Source organism: Dufourea novaeangliae, unplaced genomic scaffold, assembly GCF_001272555.1.
Source record: "Dufourea novaeangliae isolate 0120121106 unplaced genomic scaffold, ASM127255v1 scaffold14, whole genome shotgun sequence".
Lineage (NCBI taxonomy): Eukaryota > Metazoa > Arthropoda > Insecta > Hymenoptera > Halictidae > Dufourea > Dufourea novaeangliae.
The window spans coordinates 2,500,215-2,521,266 of NW_015373890.1; the positions used below are offsets into that span (position 1 = coordinate 2,500,215).

General features: G+C 39.6%; 1 protein-coding gene across 2 annotated transcripts in view; it reads left to right on the forward strand.

The window, feature by feature from the left end:
- LOC107187289 (tribbles homolog 2) overlaps window positions 1-20,666 on the forward strand; it is a 41,071-nt gene extending 20,405 nt beyond the window's left edge. For both annotated transcript variants that reach the window (XM_015575363.1, XM_015575355.1), the window contains exons 3-4: window positions 4,961-5,262; window positions 18,454-20,666. In XM_015575363.1, the coding sequence (XP_015430849.1) occupies window positions 4,961-5,262; window positions 18,454-18,913 (762 nt within the window). In that variant the 3' untranslated portion in view covers window positions 18,914-20,666. The remainder of the gene's footprint in view (window positions 1-4,960; window positions 5,263-18,453) is intronic.
- Window positions 20,667-21,052: the final 386 nt, after the last annotated feature.

Consider the following 21,052-nt stretch of genomic DNA (forward strand, 5'->3'; position numbering starts at 1 on the left):
TCCAATTAATTGTTATTATTAAACTATTAAACTATATTTCATAAAAAGTTAGTTACATTTGTTAACTTATTCCTTACATATTTGCAATTATTACATATATAAATAGCATTTTTATGTTCGCCACATACATATTTTTTGTAGAGTTCGCAAATTGCATACGCTTTTCTATCTTGACCTACGCATAACATTCTTCTTTTTAGCTTTTGGTGATTCTTTGGTTCTTGGTTTATTCTTACAAAATAAAAACATGTGCATAAAAAGCACTATGCAATAACTTATTTTCACCAGAGTATTTAATGTATTTTATAAGTGAACTTATAGGTTAAATATCACCGAAGGAACCTTTCCATTATTTTCTTTTCTTCGACATTCTTGTTATAAATAAAATGTTAATTATTTCTGTTTTACATATAACTTCATATTTTAGACATATACATCAAGTTATAACATACTTAGAAAGAAATCAAGGACATTACAGCATTTGGAAATAGAAAATGGAAAAAAGACATGTTAAAATTTTCGTCTTCTGAAAATGATAACATTTTGATATGTCCCCTTTCTGTAGTTAGCAATTCATGTATTGAAAACAGTAAATCCTCATGTAACACGGTATTTCCATAAGATGGTTTCCCCGTACCTCAGTTAGACACTTGGGGAAACTTTCGAATAACACGGTTTCCGTCAAACACGGTTAGAGAATCGTTTCATCACGGCAATTTTTAGGGTTCTAACCGTGTTATACGGGGGTTATACCTATATATTACTCGGTGATGACTCCATTACTCCTTGGAAGTCCAAGGTTAGTCGAAGTTTTGCTAACGCAATAATCACTATTATTGAATATATCAAGTGTAATTGACATCGATAGAGTAGGTTTCTATATCCGTGTTAACGTAATTTTTGCTAACTCTGTTTACGGTCACTGGATACGACAGGTTCGTCTTAAGTGCTCGCGAGGTATTATTCAAACTAGGTCGTTCTCTAAAAAGAACTGTGTCAACTTCTCATACGAATAAAGGACTTTGTACATAATCAACTAATAAAAGTCAGATACCAACAATTGTTCGGTAAAATTCAAAGTGGTCCGATTTAGGCTGTGTTCGCGCTACTTTTCTTTGCTTTTTCTACACTTTCTTCACGCTTATCGGTTCCCATGAAAGTTACGCTTTAGGTCTCGAAGGTGTGAAGAGAAGTTAATTTTGTTCTTCGGATTTACGATTCGCTCGAGGTCTTCGGATCCTCGAACCGTATGTAACGCAAACCATAAATCGCTCGATGTCAGTCGGACAGAAGGCGTGCGCTTGTTGGCGCAATCGAAAGGCAAATTTGAAAGACCTTGTGAAAAAGTTGCGTTAGTCTTTCTGACGAAAGACCGCGAAGCAATTAAAACCGTGAACTTTTCTGCGATAAAAAGAAGCAACAGGGGTATCTAATAATCTTACGAAGTACTATTAAGAAAATTCTATATTAAATTATCCAATCCGAAATTCCAGGATCTTCAGTGACCCATAATTTGGAGAAAGTAGTGAAATCGGAAATCGATTCAAAATAAAACGCCCAGATTTCTTTTACATCTAACAGTTGCCACCTCTATTCGAAAGATCGTCAAATGACATTGTTAAAAAATTTAGGACCAGTTAATGTTCATATGCATCCGAAGTGTCTACAGTTTTTATGAAACAGTCAAATGGGTACAAGTGATTGAATTTCCAAAGAAAGGCGGGAACAATCGTCACAAGGAATGTTTGTTCTTGTCCAGAAAGATGATCAAACTTTTGAACCGTAATGATCGATCGGTATCGGGCTTGATTTCGTAAAGAACGCACTGTGCCCTTATTAAACTAATGGGGGGCCCGTGTTTCGAAATCGTGTCAGGTTTCGACACGCGAGATGAACGGCCGGACGAACAAAGTTTCAAAAGTAGCCGAGATTTCGTGCGGCCCCTTATCGAGTGGTTTTGTAAACCGGGCTTACGGTGACACCAGTCGTCGTCTTCCGTCGATATACACCGAATTACATGAGAATTAAACAGGTTAAGTGCGATCATGTAAAACAAATTATATTGCTTTTAGCCACTGTCTGTTTTTTTTATTAACGATTCTTAAATTCCCATAGAGTAATATAAGAAATATGTAAAACATAATGTTACATTTTTTAATCCGTTCTTAGACAGTAATTATATAGATTGTATTCATTTGGTTACACGCGGCCCATATGAGAAAGAATTACAGTAAATCCTTGATAAGTGTTCGAAAGCTCCTCGGCACTAACAAGGAGAGGCCTTCAGGTGTACCGTTGACTTTTTAATTAGGTTTAGCACAATGATCGAGCTTGGAATTTCGAAGCCAGTGCTATTTGTTTCAGCTCTATAGAGCTATTAGTTTATGAAATATAAAACTACTATAGCCGGCCCTATTAGAATAATTAACTTGTTAATTCCAACTTTTCGACACCTTCACGCGGTATTCTAGCGGTTATACGAACCACGTCGATTCTTATTTTATCGACTTCCTTAAGTCTCTCGTTTAAATCCCCTCATTGTTCGTTGGTCGACAAAACGTCGTCGATAATTTGCAGGAAACATCGATCAATCGGGATTTCTGGAATGCCTATTTTTGTGTTTCCTAATCGGTTCTGCGAGATGGAATCTCGAGTCTTCGGAAGACCGATTAATTACCTTTTTGTACAGGTGGGATAAACTCGTCAACGCGTTTCGCGACTCTATACTCCGATGGTATTCGATCGATCAACGGGGTTCGATTTCTAATTAGATCAATTAAACCTGTTGCTTGGAAATACCAACACCGTTCCACGAGCGTTCCGTAACCGGACGCACAGTTGGCGGCGGGAGTCTTGAACTTCGATCGTAATTACCATGGAATTACTCTCTCGCTACAGGAATCTCTTTCCAAGATTTAACGATCGATTCTTGTTTATCGTGCTGAACATGTGATTCTGGTGTAAACTAGAAGATAAGGGAGAATAATATAACAAAATTGATTTTTTACAAGTCTTACGTATACTCTTTTTATAAGTGTAGTCGTGCAAAATGTAACTACACCTTTATTTTTAAAAGACATATATTATATGTATATTGTAATTAGATCAATTCTTCTCGTCAGTCGATACACGAAAGTATTCAGAGAAGATGATTAACTCTCTTAGCACTTTACTAAGTTTTTTTACATAATGGCCTTTACCCTGTTAATAGAAATAAAAATCTAAGTTTATGTGATAGATAAATCATAATAAATCAGAAATGATTTTACTTTCACCTGTAGGTACTATGTCACTACCATCCCTAATGAACAATAAAGCAATATACATAGTACAACTATCGTATCTATTTTCTTCGTTTTCGATCGAAATATCCGTATCACTCGTCCCCCAACGAAATCCCCCCGGATGGTGATCATCAACTAATCGTTCACGACATCCCTCGATAACCGATAACGATGTTCGAACGGCTATTGGAGGCACATTTTGCAACAGTTAAGCGCTTCTCGTTACTCGACCGAATTTATCAGTACAGATAACAGTATGCTTGGAACAATACGCGAACGGAATGTTGCAAGAGAAAATCGTTATAAATCGAAACGAAAGCAGAAGATTAGCGTTATGTAGGTACCGAATAGAGACGAAATGTCGAAGAGAGCAGACGGGCCCAGGGATCCGGATATTTGTATTGTCCCGCTCGCTGCTGCGGATATCCGTATTAACCGGTCAATGCTAACGTACAATTATCTAGCACAATGGCAGATATTGTCCGCGTTATTGAGAACGTTCACGTGATTCGCTCCTTAATGGGGGATCTTGTGTGCAGGAACTAGTTTCACGAGTATACTTCGCAGCCGGCTACCCATTTGAATGTGAAAATTAAGGAGGAGAAATTTGCGTATCAGGCCAGCCGTGGCGGGGATCGGTGCTACGGAGCTGTGTACGAAAGGGTACGAGTTATTAGGGTCAATGATGGGACTCGAACCGTGCTTGGGATGTCTTGAGACGTGGAATGAAATTTAAGGAGCCCTGAAACTGTTTGTACGGCTGATTAGCTGTCCCAAAAATGTAAAATTTATTACGAGGATCGAAATTTTTCAACATTTTAAGATAATATTTTGGAACTGTTTGAAGCTTGGAGACAAAGACTGTAGAAGAGAACGCAAAGATTGTAAATTGCGCAAAAACGCAGAAGGTTTAACTAAGGTAGATACTAACTACTAGGAGGTTTAAATATTGAACAATAATTGATTAAACAAATTAGTATTACGAAAAACTACTTAAGCAGTTGTTTTTGTTAGTAAAAAACACAATTTTAATATCTCGATCACAATTAAATATCTCGAGGGATTTTTCCAAATTTTTTAAATTGTTAATTGTACAGTTGTATAAAATTTAAAATTCTTGAAAATTCTTCCAATTACGTTTATATATCCCTAAAGACTATATATCCAAGTTTAAACAAAAATCCGAAATGTGACTCCAAAAACTGTCCGCGGAATGACCCTAATATTAAAATGACACTTTTCTATCGCTTTCACAACAAAAATGAAAGAAAACTGCTCACAAACACAACAGTCATCCGCCAAATAAATATCTGTAATGTACAATATTACTTGAATTAGCTTCTGCGTCTTTTAATTCGACTTTGAATTTGATTACCGATCTCAACCCGTTTTTTATATTTCCCAGAATCGAGGAACATTTACTTTCAATTCCATCTGAACAAAATACAAAATTTCGAAGCTGCTCAATTTTTTAATACGACCCCGCGATCGTGGGAAAGTTATCGATTCCCATCGATCGACAGGCTCCAAAGAGCAAACGGATACATACCTCGCGGCATGAACCACAAACACCCCTCCCCCCCCTCAAATGTATTTCCAAATTTCAGCCCGGAACTCCTCCGGTCGTAGAAAACGGCGTTTTTTCTTGGTGACGCAACGGTTTTCCTGAATTTCAGGCGTTGACCGTGGGCGACAAAGGTTGTGAGGCGCTGTTGCAAGCTCACCTTCGATTAGAAGGCACCGGCGCGGCGAGTGGAGTCGCGGGCGTGGTGGAGACACCTGGAGGTCGACGATACCTCTTGCTGGAGGGCCACCACGGTGACCTGCACGCCTACGTAAGGGCGCGGAGAAGGCTGCGGGAACCGGAGGCGAGGCGGCTCTTCCGGCAGGCGGCCAGGGCCGTAGCAACGTGCCACGAGTACGGTGTTGTACTACGGGACCTGAAGCTCAGGAAGTTTGTCTTCGCAGACGAAGCAAGGTGAGACCACAAACAGTCCCCATTTCATCGAACAGGGGGAAACAGGGTGTAGACACGCGATATACAGAGTACAGACTCCTCTCGATTATCGTCCCGACAACGGGTCCCCGCCCGGGACAATAATCTTGTAGAGAGAAATGCTTCAGATCCTCGTAAATTCGTTTTTTGACCGAAGACTGAGCGTCGACAACAAAGTGGTGGGGATGACGCTTGGACAATAATCGCGTAGAACAAGCTAGACGATAATCGAGAGGAGTCTGTATTAACCCTTTCGTTCCCACGGTTGCCATATGGCTGCTGTATTCTAAATTACGAAAGAAAGTATCAGTATCGTGTACTTTTTTATTTCTGAAAGTATACAGTCCTTGGCCAATGAATTAGGGCCACTCATGATTATCGAAATTTTTCGCGGTAACTTGGAATTAAAAGGCCAGAACGTATTTTAATAATAATATTTATTAACTACTAAAGTACGTACCTATACAGGGCGTCCCACGTAAAGTGTTACAAATGGTGCAACGGGGGTGCCATTTTGAGTGCAAAAAGTTGATGAGATTTTTTTGTGAGTACATATAAAAATCAAACTTGTTTTTTTTTTAAACTGTATCATGCATTTTTTTTACAAATTCGAATTTATATTCACGAGGTACGCAGGGTGACTAGACTACTTCAATAGACTGTGAAATTATATGCAAATTGTTATTTTATTCACACTACTTTACCCAATACAATTAAAAATTATAATTTCCGTTCCGAATATTGGGACAAATAATACAAGAAACAAAGTAGCGACAAATGATTGCTAGATTACAGATGTTTATACAAAGTTAAGTTTTCATATTTATTTCAAGTACTGAAATAAATATTAAACCAAATGTTAATTTGGCATAAATTTCAGTAACTGCCAAAACTAAATATGGTAGGAGGCCCTCCACCTACCTCACTTTTTCCCCTAATGGAAACCGAGTTTCCTCGTGGGTGTACATCTGTGACTTTCAAATGTTGTTCCATAAAAACAGAAATATTTCACATATTGAATTCTTCAAATTATACAACTTACGTTTACGATAGTAGTTGCTACGAGTCTTTAGCGCAAAAATGCTTCACATTCAGTTTCTGACAAAACAAAACGGGCTTCCAGTTCCAGCGTCTTGATATGCAAATTCAGATGAACGAAAATTGATTTTAACACGTGCGTTTGCTTCGTTGTAGTGAACGGGGTTCGATGTTCGATCGGAACCGAGAAGGTGCCGTTGAAAAAGCGCGAAATAGGGGGTGTGTAGCGAGGTGAGAAACTAGCTGCTAATTTGACGTGACTGTTAACGATATGGTACGCCCACGCGAACGTCTGCAGCATTCTTCGAGCGAGTGAGAGAGGGTACACGCCGGTTACAAGAGCAAAACCAGTTCGTATTCGTTTTCCATTTCCATATTCGCCTGTAATTCTTTTGCGCCATCGAGTGTATATGGAAGTTGGAGGAGGAGGTGTCTCGGGGGGAAAAGAAGTACTTCCACACCTACATAAATTAACTTCCCCTTCACTCGTAACGGACACGTACAATGTGTTTAAAGCCCTCCTACGTTCAAATGAATTCCGTTCTATTTTCTGGTTTTATTTTCATTCGATTATTTATCGCAATTAGCGGTTCGAAAGGTTACCATTTACCGGGGAATGACTTCATCGGATTGGACTCCCAGATTTAGCTTCTCGCGATGTTTATCGCTCGATAGACACATGTCTTATTCTCTGCCTTCGAAACAGACCCTGAGGGTGTTTCTATTTGAAATTCATTTCTATTCGTGATTCCTTGTTTTTAGACGTTTTTTATACACCCGCCTTTGTACATTTCGGTTCTTTATTCGTTTCACGTAGTCCCTGGTACAGGAAGATCTTGTAGATCGATTAGAAATATTCCATCATGTATGGTCAGGCTTGGTTGATATCAAAATTAGTGTTAATACATTATTAGACTGCGGATGTTAACATGAAAAATACAGTAAAATAAAGACTTTAATGAAATTCAATGATATTCGCTTATTATTATCAACACAATAAGACATCTGGTAGGAAGAAATTTCTAACTAATTTTCGTGCGTATAAAATAATATTTAAAATTGCAAATTTGCATAAATATCCGCAGTCTATATATTACCTACCTGCTGCGGTTTAATAGGTTAGTAGATCCAACGATTAACAGCCTAGGAATTGTAGTAAATCCTCGATGAGTGTACGAAGGCTTCTTGGTCCTGACAAGGAGAGGTCCTCAGGGATAACGCTAATTTTTTTAATGAATGATTAGCACAATGCTAGAGCTTCGAACTCTGAAGCCAATCAAATTTGTTTCAGCCGCATCTGGCCATTAACTTATAAAATATTTAATGTTCAGTATCGTGGAGCCTTCAAATTTCTTCAATATCCCTGATCTAAGGATAAATTAATAGGCGTCTTATCTATGAGCACTGAAATTTAAAATTCTGCTAATAGGTAGTCAAATGTAATGGCAACTGAATCCCCCGCAACAGCTTATAAAATGGATATTGGAGCAAATGCTCGACAAAAAGGCGAAAGAATATATTTACAATACAATTATGCCTCGAAACGACCAGAAGTTGAACGAATCAAAAGATTATGGAAGATAAGCTCCTGGTAAATGTAAATATCAGTCTGATTTCCATGTTTCGTGTGAACTCGCCCCAACATCCGGAGTTCAAGTATAGCACACAAGGAGAGGCTTCCATACGCGCCGCGAAGAAGAAGGTCCTCCGACGTCTCTGCCCCGAAAGCGACGGCGCTAGGGTAAAAGACCCAATTACTGACACTTTAAAAAATGACACTGACATTGTTGCATAATGTTTGTATTAACCAATCAAAACCATAAGTTTTTATTTGTATTTATTATTATTTAATGTTCCATTGAAGGAAAAATTTGTTGTAGCCTTCTGAACCTTTATTTTTGTTTATAAATTCATTAGTTTCAAAAATATATTCCGAAAGTTATTACTTTCACCCGCAGTACAGTAGTAGTTTACATCGCTAGTAAGGAAGTCGTCGTTTTTACTCTTCCAATAAACTAAATATTTTTGATCGTTTTACAAAAATTAATGGAGGAAGGAAATTAAGTAGTACTGCTCTTTCTATTGTATGAATAACAGTTTTAAGTGCATGCAGAATTTTCTTTATCTTTAACTTCACAACGTTTATTTGTTATTTTAAATAAAACAGTCTGGGATGACAGTAATTCGGTAGGTGACAGTAAATGGGTCATTTACCCTAGTCGTCACCCCGTATAACGCTGCAGCGGTCAAGAATGGATTCGTGGAACGAACGGATCGCGGCACGCCAGACCACGCCGAGAGCCACGCCACGTCGAACAATTCGCTAGGCGTGTTCGCCGTCGCAGCCAAACGTGACTATTCGCGCGATACACGATGCACGAGCTAGGCTCTCGAAGGCAATCGAGGAAACTAAAGATCGATCAGGGAATAAGGAAGACTAGGATTGGTTGTTACATTTAAAAATTTTTTTTTGACCTAGTTCCGAAAGAGTCCCCTTTTTTGGATAAAATTGTTATGAGTAGTAAAAGAAGTAAACTGTAGCTAAAGAGGCGCTTATTAAAACGTGGGAATATTAACTCACGTACCTTTATCTGATTGTTAGGTGGAAAAGATTGAAGTAGAATCAGAGGAATTGCTTTTGAATTTAGCTAGCTAATTGAATTTATGTTTCGGAACAATTTTCTTCAAGATATGCTGGTCTTCTTATAAATGACGAATCTTATACCTGTAGCTTTAGAAGCAAGAAAATAAGTGGGCCACTATAGTCACCCTTACCAGTTAAAGGATTAAACTACTGTAAGCTGGATTGGTACGTGAAGTTTCCGAGATCCTGGGTCCAAATGGACCCTGACACCGCCGTCCGAAAGATTAATATTGTTTAGATCCCTTAACACGTTGGCTGTCATCACTCGAGTTAATTGGAATACTTGTTTTGCATTGTTACGTAGTTATTTGTTGTGCATCTTAAAAGAACTTAGTATCTCCGGTCATCAGCCATCATCAGAGCGCTACTGAAAAGATCCGATAACGGTCTCGGATGACCACAATGGCGGTCAACCTGTTACCAAGGATACAATCTTTCTGAGCCTAAGGATATTGATTTAGACTTTTGTCATCTAGATCGACTATAGCTCCAATGTGATAAGCTCGTTGTATCTTGCTTCGATGTTCGAAACGTGGATAAGTTCAAGGATTCTTTATAACAATGATATGATAATGACCAGAATGGCGGTCAATCAGTTACTTAGGATAAGATAATTCTGGGTCCAGCGATACTGGTCCCAAGTTTCATTCAATTCGAATAGCTTCTTCTATCCTGCTTTAATGTTGAAAACATGGCTAGGTTCGCAAATTCATTTAAAATAATTCGATATCGATGGGCACTATGCGTTCGACGAGAGCGTCAAGCCTCGATGACTGGTCCAAGACGCGTCCCATGATCAGCGGCCACTGGGAATCGAGCTTAACCGGTGGAAAAGAGACACCGGCGCGCGGTAGAACAGGCAGTCGTTCGCGCGCGCCTCGATAAAAGCACGGAGAACGAACCAGACCAAGAAACTCGTGTGAGTCGTGTCGGTTCGGTGTTGGCCAATCGCGCCTTGCGCTCGCATACGGTGAACTGCTCCCGCGCGTAGAATAACGAGAAGCAAGAAGGAAAGATCACCGTTGATACAGGGGGGACGACGGGGCCAGAGGGAGAGAGGGAGCAACAGGGAATGTTGCAAGCCAGAAAAGCATATTGGTTCATCGGCTGGGGAGATTTTGAAATGCTGGTATAATTAGGAAACGCGCGTGGTTCGTTCCACCTCCCCCAGACCCTCTCGAGTCCAGACGTCTCTCCCTGCGACTCGATTGCGTTACGGACCGCGCGTATTTATCTGTCCTTTTCCTTTTTTAATTTTCAATTACTTCGCGACATTGCTGGAAGGGACCTGATATTTTCTACGTTAAAAGAAGGTCAACACACAAAAATCTACACGAACAACTCTTGAAATATAATTGGAAATTATTATACGTTACTCAAATGGGAAAATTATATACAGTCGCGTGATGGAAGTATTTGTGCAGGTCAGGTGAATACAATGATTATTTTTATAGAAGATCCAGAAATTTTTTCTGTTCCACTAAATGTATACTCAAGTTACCGTTTATTGTTTTGTTTGGTTGGTACATATAATTCGGAACATGCAGCGATTTTTGTTAAAACTAGAACCATCAAAGCAGATGAAATTACTAGTTTGTACATACCTATAACGATGATAAAAATGCATTTTGTCAAATCTTTTGCAACCTTTTTTGTAATGGGAAACTGAAAAAATTAGTTTATCAGTTTGTATATTTTCAAAAGTAGTTCATGTTTATCGATTCGATAGATATAGATATACGTTTTAATGTAAAAAAATTGGTTTCGTTTTTTTTTAATATGTATAGTAATATCTAAAACTTGTCAATAAGTGAACGAATGGTGTTATAATTTACATGGGTTGTGAAATAATTCACAGAAAAAGGAATCGAGGAAAAATTTTTCTTGGCTTTTATTGAATTTTGTTAAGTAATTGTTTGTGGTAACAGTGGTTTGGAAAAGCGCAGGGAACATGAAATTGTGCACGATAAATTGTTACTAACGTGATTACGATGGTTGCAGCCTGCAATACGATACGTAACTATCCCTCCGTCTTGCAGCAATCGCACTTATGTAAATATCCTTGTGTTCCCCTTTGGCTCGGCTTTACGTCAGGTTTTTCGCTTGCTATTATGAATATTTGTTCACACCTTATCTGCGCGCCCAATGGAAACGTTAACCTTAGGTATTGTTGATCCTGTACGGACATTTTCTATCTGATATTGCGTGAACTACGAGGGAATCAGTAAAAATTCCGTATTTTTAAAACTGAACGAATCCATAAGAACTTGGAGAACGTACTGCACAAATTCCTCCAGTAAATCATGACGTTTATGATCGAAAAGTACTAAAAGCACTGCAGTTACTACTTTAAGTTATTATTTATAAGAGTAACCATTCACAAATTTAAGATTCGCATTTACTCGTCTAGCCTGAATCGCAACTTCGAAACAAAAATTTAGTAGGATAGTAAATGAGCCCAAAATTTCGTCGCAAAATGTTCACATTGTCAATAAAACAACAAAATAGTATTCGAAGATTTGATTAACTTACAGTATTATTAATAGCTAGAATCGTTTAAACAGTAATATACAGAATTTCGGCTCACCCGGTATAGTGTTCCGTTCATCGTATCTTCTACTAGTAAATAAATATCCATCGAAAAGAATGAATGAACTCTTTTTGGAATCGTTCCAGTCATACGAGATGTAAAATTTTCAATTTTCTGTTAGATGACCAACCTAGGTATCCATTGACTTTGATTCACTCTATGAATAACTGCGACCGCGTTGCTCTGCCCCAGAAACATGTTAGTCACCTTTATTTTTCCCAAAGTCCGAATTTCTACTTACTCATCCTATTACTAACATCCACAAGCATCCTCTTCTTATCACAGAGCGATAGTATACAGGACAGCCCAATAACTTTGACCATCTTGAATATATCCATTACTTTTAGAGATGTGGACAAACTTTATTTTTAAGGTGTCGGTACTACAGTTTAAGTGGACCACCAACTCCCATAAAATAAAAGGTCTATTCTTCTCCCTCGTCGAAATTCGCTTGGAATTCAATGACCGATCGTATCAAAACCGTACTCTTCTGGACGCAGCAGCGGTTTCTTCTTTTTAAACGGATTCATCCACGGCTGTTGCCGTTCACGAGGTGACGCGGGAGCGACGACGCGATCAGATATGCACGGTGGCAGTATCCTTAAAAACGAGAGAAGATCTTTGTCTGTGTCTCTGTCTCTCGACAAAGGTTCGCCTGTAAATTCTGGCCCAACAACGAGACGGCTTGCGGCGACTCTGGTCTTTTCTCGCGTCTAATTCTGGCGTGCAGCATCATACATAGAATTCATTGGCATCAAGGTTCTTGACACGAGCTAGGCTCCTCTTCCTCTTGTCCCTGTTCCTCGACCCTGGACCGATCGATCGGCCGATAACGCGCGACACCCGGCCCAGAATTCATTTCCATTAAAGTCCTTGGCGCCTTTTGTTTGCCACCGCCCGCCGCCTTCCGTTCCAACGACACCGGCGTGAACCGATCGATTGATCGAATCAGCGATTTCCCGGATGTGCCTTTTTATGGAGTTCAAGTGTGTATGTCTCTCTGTCTCACTCTTTCAGTGAACTAGTTGATAACACAAAAGGGACAACGCATACATCGTCCACGCCTCGAGGAATAATCTACACCGACCGGAAGTCTTTTAGGTTAACGTCTGCTGCCCTCCCCCCTCCCCCCATCTGTGAACTATAAATCGAATTCCAGTCGAAACGTATCTCATCATTGGAAACTAACTTCCTTTTACGATTCCGGTTTTGAAGGCTCTGACGTTCGAAACTTTCAAATTGGACAGTTTTATGTGTTGGTTACCTATCGTTGTGATTATTGTTGGATTTCGAAACGAAAGAGTTCTTGAACTCTTGTTAGATTCTGGGTGATGGGGCGTGAACTATTTTTTTTTAGGGAAACGTTAGTTAGAGGTTTTATACGTAACGGAACACTAAGCGTCAGAGTGACGGAACAAGATTTGAGCCATTTTTGAAATTACATGGGGCCATATATAGGGTGACCCGACAACTTTGATCACCTTGGATATCTCCGTTACTTTTAGAAGATATGGACAAACTTTATTTACTAAAGTTGTATGATAAGGAGGGGCCCATGATGCTCATAAGTGCAAAATTTGAAAATGAAATAGGTCCCAAAATTTTCATAAAGTTACGTCATTATTCGAGGTGATCAAGTTAGCCGAGACACCCTGTATATGTATACTAACGGTAGACGTCACTATCGATTTTTGTGGGATTTTTAAATTCAAAGACGTCGTATGACGTCCACAGAGAATTTGAACGTCTATAAGGCTCAAAGTTTTAATCGTTTTCCAGACTCAACTGTCTCCCACGAGAATACATGAGCCTCTCGGGAAATCCATCGCGCTAGAATCCATCGTTGGGGTTCTTGAACCCGCCGCGTGTCGTAGGAGTAGTTTGCTTACCAGTGAAAGTTTGCGAAGAAAGCTGCCGAGCTGCGGCAGCTTATCCTCGCCGCGTGCGCGCGCGCGCGCGTACGGGCCACAGCCGTGCCTCTCGTGTATCCGAACCAGAGAGCGGAGCGGTTGTGCCGGGCGAAACCGGGTTCCTTCTCGGAAACGATAACTCGAGGCCGTTGACACTCGCGCTCGGATTTTCAAGATCGTGCGCGCGGCAGACTGTCCCTTCCTTTTCTCCTCGACTCGATACGCTGAGACGGGATGGAAACGGAGGATGGTCTGGACAGAATACTCGGCCGATCGTAGATCCTTCTAGACTTCCAGTAAATGACAATGGGTCTTCGCTCATGAAAAATCAGGTTTTTACGATTCTTGAGTATTACGGGTGTAGTAGTATTGCTAATTACTCGACAGCTAGTGATATAGGCGTTTGGATTTCAATTTCGAAACGATTCGAAATTGTTCAGTGAATAGTGTGGAAATTCGAACCAGTCGGCCATAACATGATAGTTTTGATAAGTCTTGAATTTTAAGTCTTGATTAGTCTTGAGTCTTTAAAGATTTGATAGGTCCTAAAAGTCTTGTAAGTCCCGAAAGCCTTTATAGTCCCAAAAATTTTGATAGTGTCTTGAAAGTCTCAAAAATTTTGGTAGGCCTTAAAAGTCCCAAAAGTTTTAGTAGGTCTTGTGAGTCACAAAAGTTTCGATAGGTCTTGAAAGCTTGATGAATATTTAGCATCTTACATAAGCATTTCAAATACTTTCTTCCAATGAGTATCATAAGAAGTGCTCTAGAGCCCATCACTATCGACAGCTAAGTCACCAGATCGACTCATACGAAGCACGCCCAGCAATTATGGAAGCACCTTCATCATCTATTTAGCATTTTGAGATGTTTCAATTTCCCGTTTCAATATCTGGATCATCGACTGAATTTCTGTACGACGATAATTATTGACAAACGGTATTTAACAAGTTAAACGCCATTTGCATCCAAATGGATACATTCTGGCCTAATGGGACACCTGTATCAGTTTGGATACCGTGTCCTTCATTCGGATTCGGGGTTTTTTTTTTACAAAGTAACCAAAAGAAACATAATTTATTTTTACATGATGACGCTTAACGTGTTCAATAGTTCGGTGACACGAAATGAAGCGAGAATTTCCAGTTTTAAAGATTTCTGACTTGGGCCACTTTCCATAGTTTCTGACGTGTTAACGAGCTGCTCGGAAGTTCAACCGATGATCACACAACACGAAATAGGGATGTACGAATTGCAATTTGTTTTTTTTAATTGCACAGTAATCAGTTGATTTATTTATAAGTTATTTAAACTGTATGTTAATTGTCGCACTTAAAGAAAAGATTAATTGCCGCTTTACATATACTAGTCGTCGGCCTATTTGGATATACAATTTGTTTTTGCCTTTTTGGTGTGTCTGCGTGATGAAACGGGGTGCCCCGTGGCACCAATTATATATTTTCTTCTCTCGACGCATGTGCGCTTCCCTAACGATTTCGCCATTACATATCGACCGAGTGTGTCTCGGACGATATGAGAACGAGGATCGTGGAGAGCTTAAAGTTGCTCAAGACTCGAGAATATTACGTACGCGCATTCCCGCCGGGTCTGTATTAAATGTATTCTAAGAACGTTACTGTTGGCAATAATTCGATTTCAAAGTTCCCTCGTCTCGCAACTGACAGCTTCGTTCGAACGACAACGGGTTACTGTAATAAAAAAAAATAATGAAGGATGACATATACCGTCTCAATTGTCACAATTCTTTTCGACGACAGTTTGAAATTAATTTTTACAGTTTCAACCCTGTGCTAACAAAACTAAAGGACCGTCTAACATGAAAGCAGCACGATCTTATACAAAAAAAAAAAAAGATTAAAAAATGCAACACCACCGATTCCTACCGTTAATAACCTCTATTAACAACAAGAATTCTTGAACTACACACGACCAAAGAAAATCGCATGACTTCACAATAGGACGCCATTGCCTGGGTCCGTTTAGATCCAACTTTTTAAAAGCTCCATCGCAATCATCAACTCATAAATCGAATTTAGGCTGGGAACTATTTACAACAAAACAGATTTTGAATAATTATCATCGAAAATACTTTTACAAAGAAGAAGGCATAAGGGTCCAAACAGTCCAAACGGGTCCAGGCACCTCTGTCTGTAGGGACGTTAAAAAACCCCGTCCTCTGAGGGTTAGGGGAAGAAAAGTGAAATGTATGGTCTGAAGAAACCTAAGAAGCATTCAGAACTTCGCCGTACGCCACCATATATCGGTCGATTCACTCATTTCTCGTTCCTTATTCATCGACCTGAGGGGGGCGAGGGAGGTTAGTCTGGGACGCTTGAGCAAGAAGACAACGCTACCCGTTGCGTATCGATCGGGTATCGTAACCAGTGTGAGAAGAAGCATCGTGGAAAGCTTTGGTGAGGGGGTTACCCAAGAGACACGGGAATATTACGTACATGCGTTCCGCGACTTCCGCGTTGCAGGTTGATCAACTGCCGGCCGGCACTCTCCTTTCTTTCACCCAGTCCTTTCGTCGTGCCCCCTGTGTTCCACGGGTACACACACACACACATATATATATATATACACCGCCAGAGAGGCATGCCTCGTCGACGGTTACGCGAAGCGCGATGGCTCAATCCCCGTGTCCTCTTGCTACATTAAAATACCTCTCCTTTGGGCGTACACGCGTAAAAGGTTGTACGGTCTCTTTGACGTCTTCCATTTTTTCCGTGGCGATTCGCATGAACGGGTCAGGTCCATTGAACTCTATATGCCTAGAACGATAACAGAGTACGGAAAACCCTAGATAAGCCGGGCCTGAGGGAGATAGTTGTTTTGAAGGTATATATCAGTACCTCTCCTTTCACTCCCCAAATTTGGGTATGATATCCTTTCTCCATTCCCCAAATTTGGGTATAATATCCTTTCTCCATTCCCCAAATTTGGGTATAATATCCTTTCTCCATTCCCCAAATTTGGGTATAATATCCTTCCCCCATTCCCTAAATTTGGGTATAGGCAGATATACACAGATGCGACTGTACGTTCAGAAATGATGTGTGTAAGAATGAAATAGGGATACCTCTCACACAGTGTTGTCTGTCTAACAGGGCGGCGTCGTCTCCAATACTTACAGTTATCGTTCCAGATATAGAGTTCAATGGTCAGGTCAGAAATCGTTTCGCTGATATGTTCACTAGAGGTGGTGTGAACTGTTACTCCTGAATCATGAGTGATTCGATCACGTTCGTTCCTAATCACGGTGATTTTTCGTGATCGTGTCTGATTGGTGGAGAATATAAGAGTATATTATAAAAGAGAAGGAGTATACTATAGAAAAATTTATGTAACCTCAAACCAAGAAATATCAATTAATAGAAATTTACAATTTTCAAAGAGTTTATTATTACTCCGATATCTTGAGCTGGAGTTGATATTCGCTGCAAAGAATCTTATAGGTTACCAAATAGAGGTTGTAGAACACAATGTATACGCTATAAAATTGAATTAGATAAAAAAAAGTATCGATATATCGATATGCGACTTCTAAGTCACACAGGGCTATAAAGGGTTAATAAAAATGTGTGGATACAGGATAACAAATTCTATACGGAAAACCGAAACGAAAATCAAGAACGATGAAATTGCGTTCGACGTTTCGTTTTTGAGTCATTAACTGTTGAAAATACGAGCAAGAATGTTGAGGAATAGAAGGAGTGACCTAAACATCGGGTGTGAATGATCTTACAAATGCTAGTGAAGTTAACTAAATTAGTGTTGTCATTATACCGGCATTATCTTCTTCAGGGGGTGAAACGAAATAATATGTACCGCCCTGCGTCCTATGATATCAATAGGACCCGCTTGTCGGGGAGTCTATCCAGAGATCTACTTTATTTATTGTAAGCATGAACATATATACGTAAAAGAGATTTTACTCGAAAAATTGAGAGACTTACACGAATAAATTATATAGGGTCATTAAACGTGAAATCGGACACTTTTTGAATTAACATTTCGAATTTTGTTGAAACTTTGATATGTTGTAGTCTTTACTGGTATATAAACGTGCTCGGAGGGTTTTAAAAAACTTTAAAAATTGATGATTTCGCAGCTGTTTGAAATATAGTGTTAACCTTTTACAATAAATCATAACTGTTGAATTAACAAATTGATCAAAATGAACTTAGTGGGTGCGTACAGTGAAGACATAAAGGTGCATACATACTAAAAATTATTTCAATTAAAAATATTTTTCAACCATTTATTTTGCAATTGTTTTAAAGGAATGCAATTTTATAATAGGGAGGGCACTGTTGAAAATTTGAAAAAAAAATATGGGTATACTCCTACTTATACTTTAAAATATGGACACTTCGAAATGGGCCATATGAGAATTAATTGAAGTTAACGCTGCATCGACACAGCGTTAACTAATTTTCACACGGCCACTTTTAAAGGGTCCAGATTCTAAAAAATTGTCCATAAAGAGGACAAATAGGACTATATTTTATATCTATACCTCATTTCTTTCCAAATTTTTCACTAGTACCCCGCTATTATAAAATTGCATTTCTTTAAAACAATTACAAAATCAATGGTTAAAAAATGTTTTTTTAGCCATGTAAGCGCCCACAAAGTTCATTTCGATCAATTCGTTACTTCAACAGTTACGATTCATTGATAAAAAAATAAGGTTGACGCTATATTTCAAGCAGCTGTAAAACCAACAACTGTTAAAATTTTCCAAAATCCTTCGAGCCACATGTATGTATCACGAAAACCAACAACATATCCAAATTTCATCAGAATTCGAAATGTTACTCCAAAAAGTGTCCGATTCCGGGTGGAATGACCCTATATTCCATACTTTCGACTTTTTCTCTCGAGTGTCGGTTCTCGACTGGGTCACAGAAGCCTTGGAATCTAAAAAAATTCAACCTTCCTAACGTATCGATGTTATTCGTTTCCAGGACACGGCTTCGTCTGGAGAGTCTCGAGGACGCCGTGATCGTCGAGGACGGGGATGACAAACTGACCGACCGACGTGGCTGTCCTGCATACGTGGCGCCAGAAGTGTTACGCTCGGGCCGGGCCTATTCCGGCAAAGCCGCCGACATCTGGTCCCTCGGTGTTCTTCTCTACACGATGCTGGTCGGTCGTTATCCGTTCAACGACGCCGAGCACGCGTCCCTGTTCGCGAAAATCTCCCGCGGCCAATTCGCAGTCCCAGAGTGTCTTAGCCCGCGGGCACGATGCCTGATCCGCTCGCTGCTGCGAAAAGAGCCCGCCGAGAGACCGTACGCCGAGGACGTGCCCAGACACCCGTGGCTCTCGAAACCGTTACGAGTCTGCACGACACCGTCGTCCAACAGCAGATCCTCCTGTCAGGATCAAGTCGTACCAGAGCTACCTAACAATCCTCAAGACTGATTCTTCCGGGTGAAGAACGTTATATTCCGCGCACGCTGAAGCCAGCTTGTCGTCTTAATCCTCTGTTTGGCCGACACGGACATTAGGAACCGATGTCTGGATTTAGGGGGGACATGGCTTTTTTCTTTTCCCTGTCGCCGACGATGCCCGAGTACCAGGAAAAAATACGTTCGTGTAACCTGGAACACCTGTACAGCGAGGTCGTAAAATTGATGGGAACACAAACGATATATAAGAATAGACCTAACATCTTACGGGACTTGATGTCCCACGAAAATCACACTGGTTCGAACGCACATCTACATAAAAGTTTTCTATTTCAGGGACTACGATCGACACCGTGATAACGCACTGCACACACACACACACACACACACACACACACACACACACACACACACCCGTGGCTGCATATAGCGATACATATATTATTACCCTGCTTTTGCTAGCAAGAAATGGATTACTGAAATGGTACGGGGGCTTCTGACGCCCCCGAAGCATAAGACAGAAAATTACATTGCATGTTAGGCCTATTCTTATATCTCGTCTGTGGTGGGAGTCAAAATTTTACACAGTTTCGGGCGCCGATACAATAATTAGTAGAAGACGTGGAAAAAGGATGAGTTCTAATTCTTAACCGACTGCAGGCTAATCTTTCCCAGTACGGTAGTTGAAGGGTCCAATGCAAGATGGCGCAATGTCACAACAATAGCATTGTGAGAAATTGTTAAGGCTTTTATGAAAAGTTAGTGTACTTCGTAGCACAGGCAGGAATTTTGTCACGTAGTTATAAATTAAGGGATAATAACTAGACACCAAGAAGTGCCAAAATTAATAAAAATCTCATGTTTCAACGTGTTCTGTGGCATAGCTTTCACTTGCAGTGGATCCCTCAATTGTTATTGAGCAAGAGACGATGGAGACTTAATATCGTACAGTCTTAACCCTCCGATGACGGTGTTTGGGTACATTCTGTCCCAAGATTTCGGAAACTTCACGCACCATTACTGCTTACAGAAACAGTAACTAAAGCGTACAGTTGTTTGCATCAGTATTTTATAAAAAGACCAGATTGTATTAAAGAAATTCGTTTCAAAACACATCTAAAGACTAGATGAGTAGGGATCAATCTGGACGTAGGTACCACCATCTATTCGATCATCAAAAAAGTCCGTCTTCCGAGGGTTAATAAAAGGCCTGTTGGCAGAAATTTTAAATATCAATTCACAAATGACTTTTGCAGCCTGACATTCAGGGCACTACTTGTATAAGACGCGTACGGCCCTGGGTGTGGCTACATCTATCGGTGTCCCCACTTAAGGTGGTTCGTGCCAAATTCGAACGACTAGATAATTAAATAAAATTCACACAAATTGTTTATTAGAACGAAATACACACACAAAAATAGTTTGAAACTCGGACGCCGATCAAATAAATAAGAAAATGTTTGTCAAAAATTGGGTTTTCAACACAGCTCTTATGGCAGTCTTACGATTTCTTACCGGAAGTATAATCTTTTCTATTCACAGAAATTAGAACTGCTAACTAAAAACTAGGCACTGAAAGTATAAATCTTGAGGTTTCTGATAATAAACTAAATCTTGTACCATGCCGAACATTCCAGGAAGATATTTGACAATAAAGTCCAGGATATGTAGGTTATTGGATGGTTATTGGGACTATGTGGAGGACTTGGCAACGTTGATGAAGTAGGGTCATACCCGCGAAATACAAATACATTTAATAAATATTGTACTTATTATGTGTTTTAGTGAATTCTAATTTTCTAAATTATAATGCACGAGAATATAATTAACTTTAAAACTGAAACGTACCAAAAACGAGCACAGTAGAGTCGTACGACTAACCAAACTATATTTTTTATTTACAATATAATGATGAATGATCAATGGAAATGTCGTTGAATTTCATAGATATAATTGTTATATATTATTAAAATGTATTAGCGGGTGTTTAATACCAATTATTAGTATGATGCTTTATTCACTAGAGAGTCAGGTACGAACCATCTTAAGGCTCTTATTTACGACCTCACTGTATAGGTTCTAGAGCGTATACCTGTACAAGGTATCTGTTTTAATGTGTGGTACGATCGAAATAGAAACTATTACTTGGTCA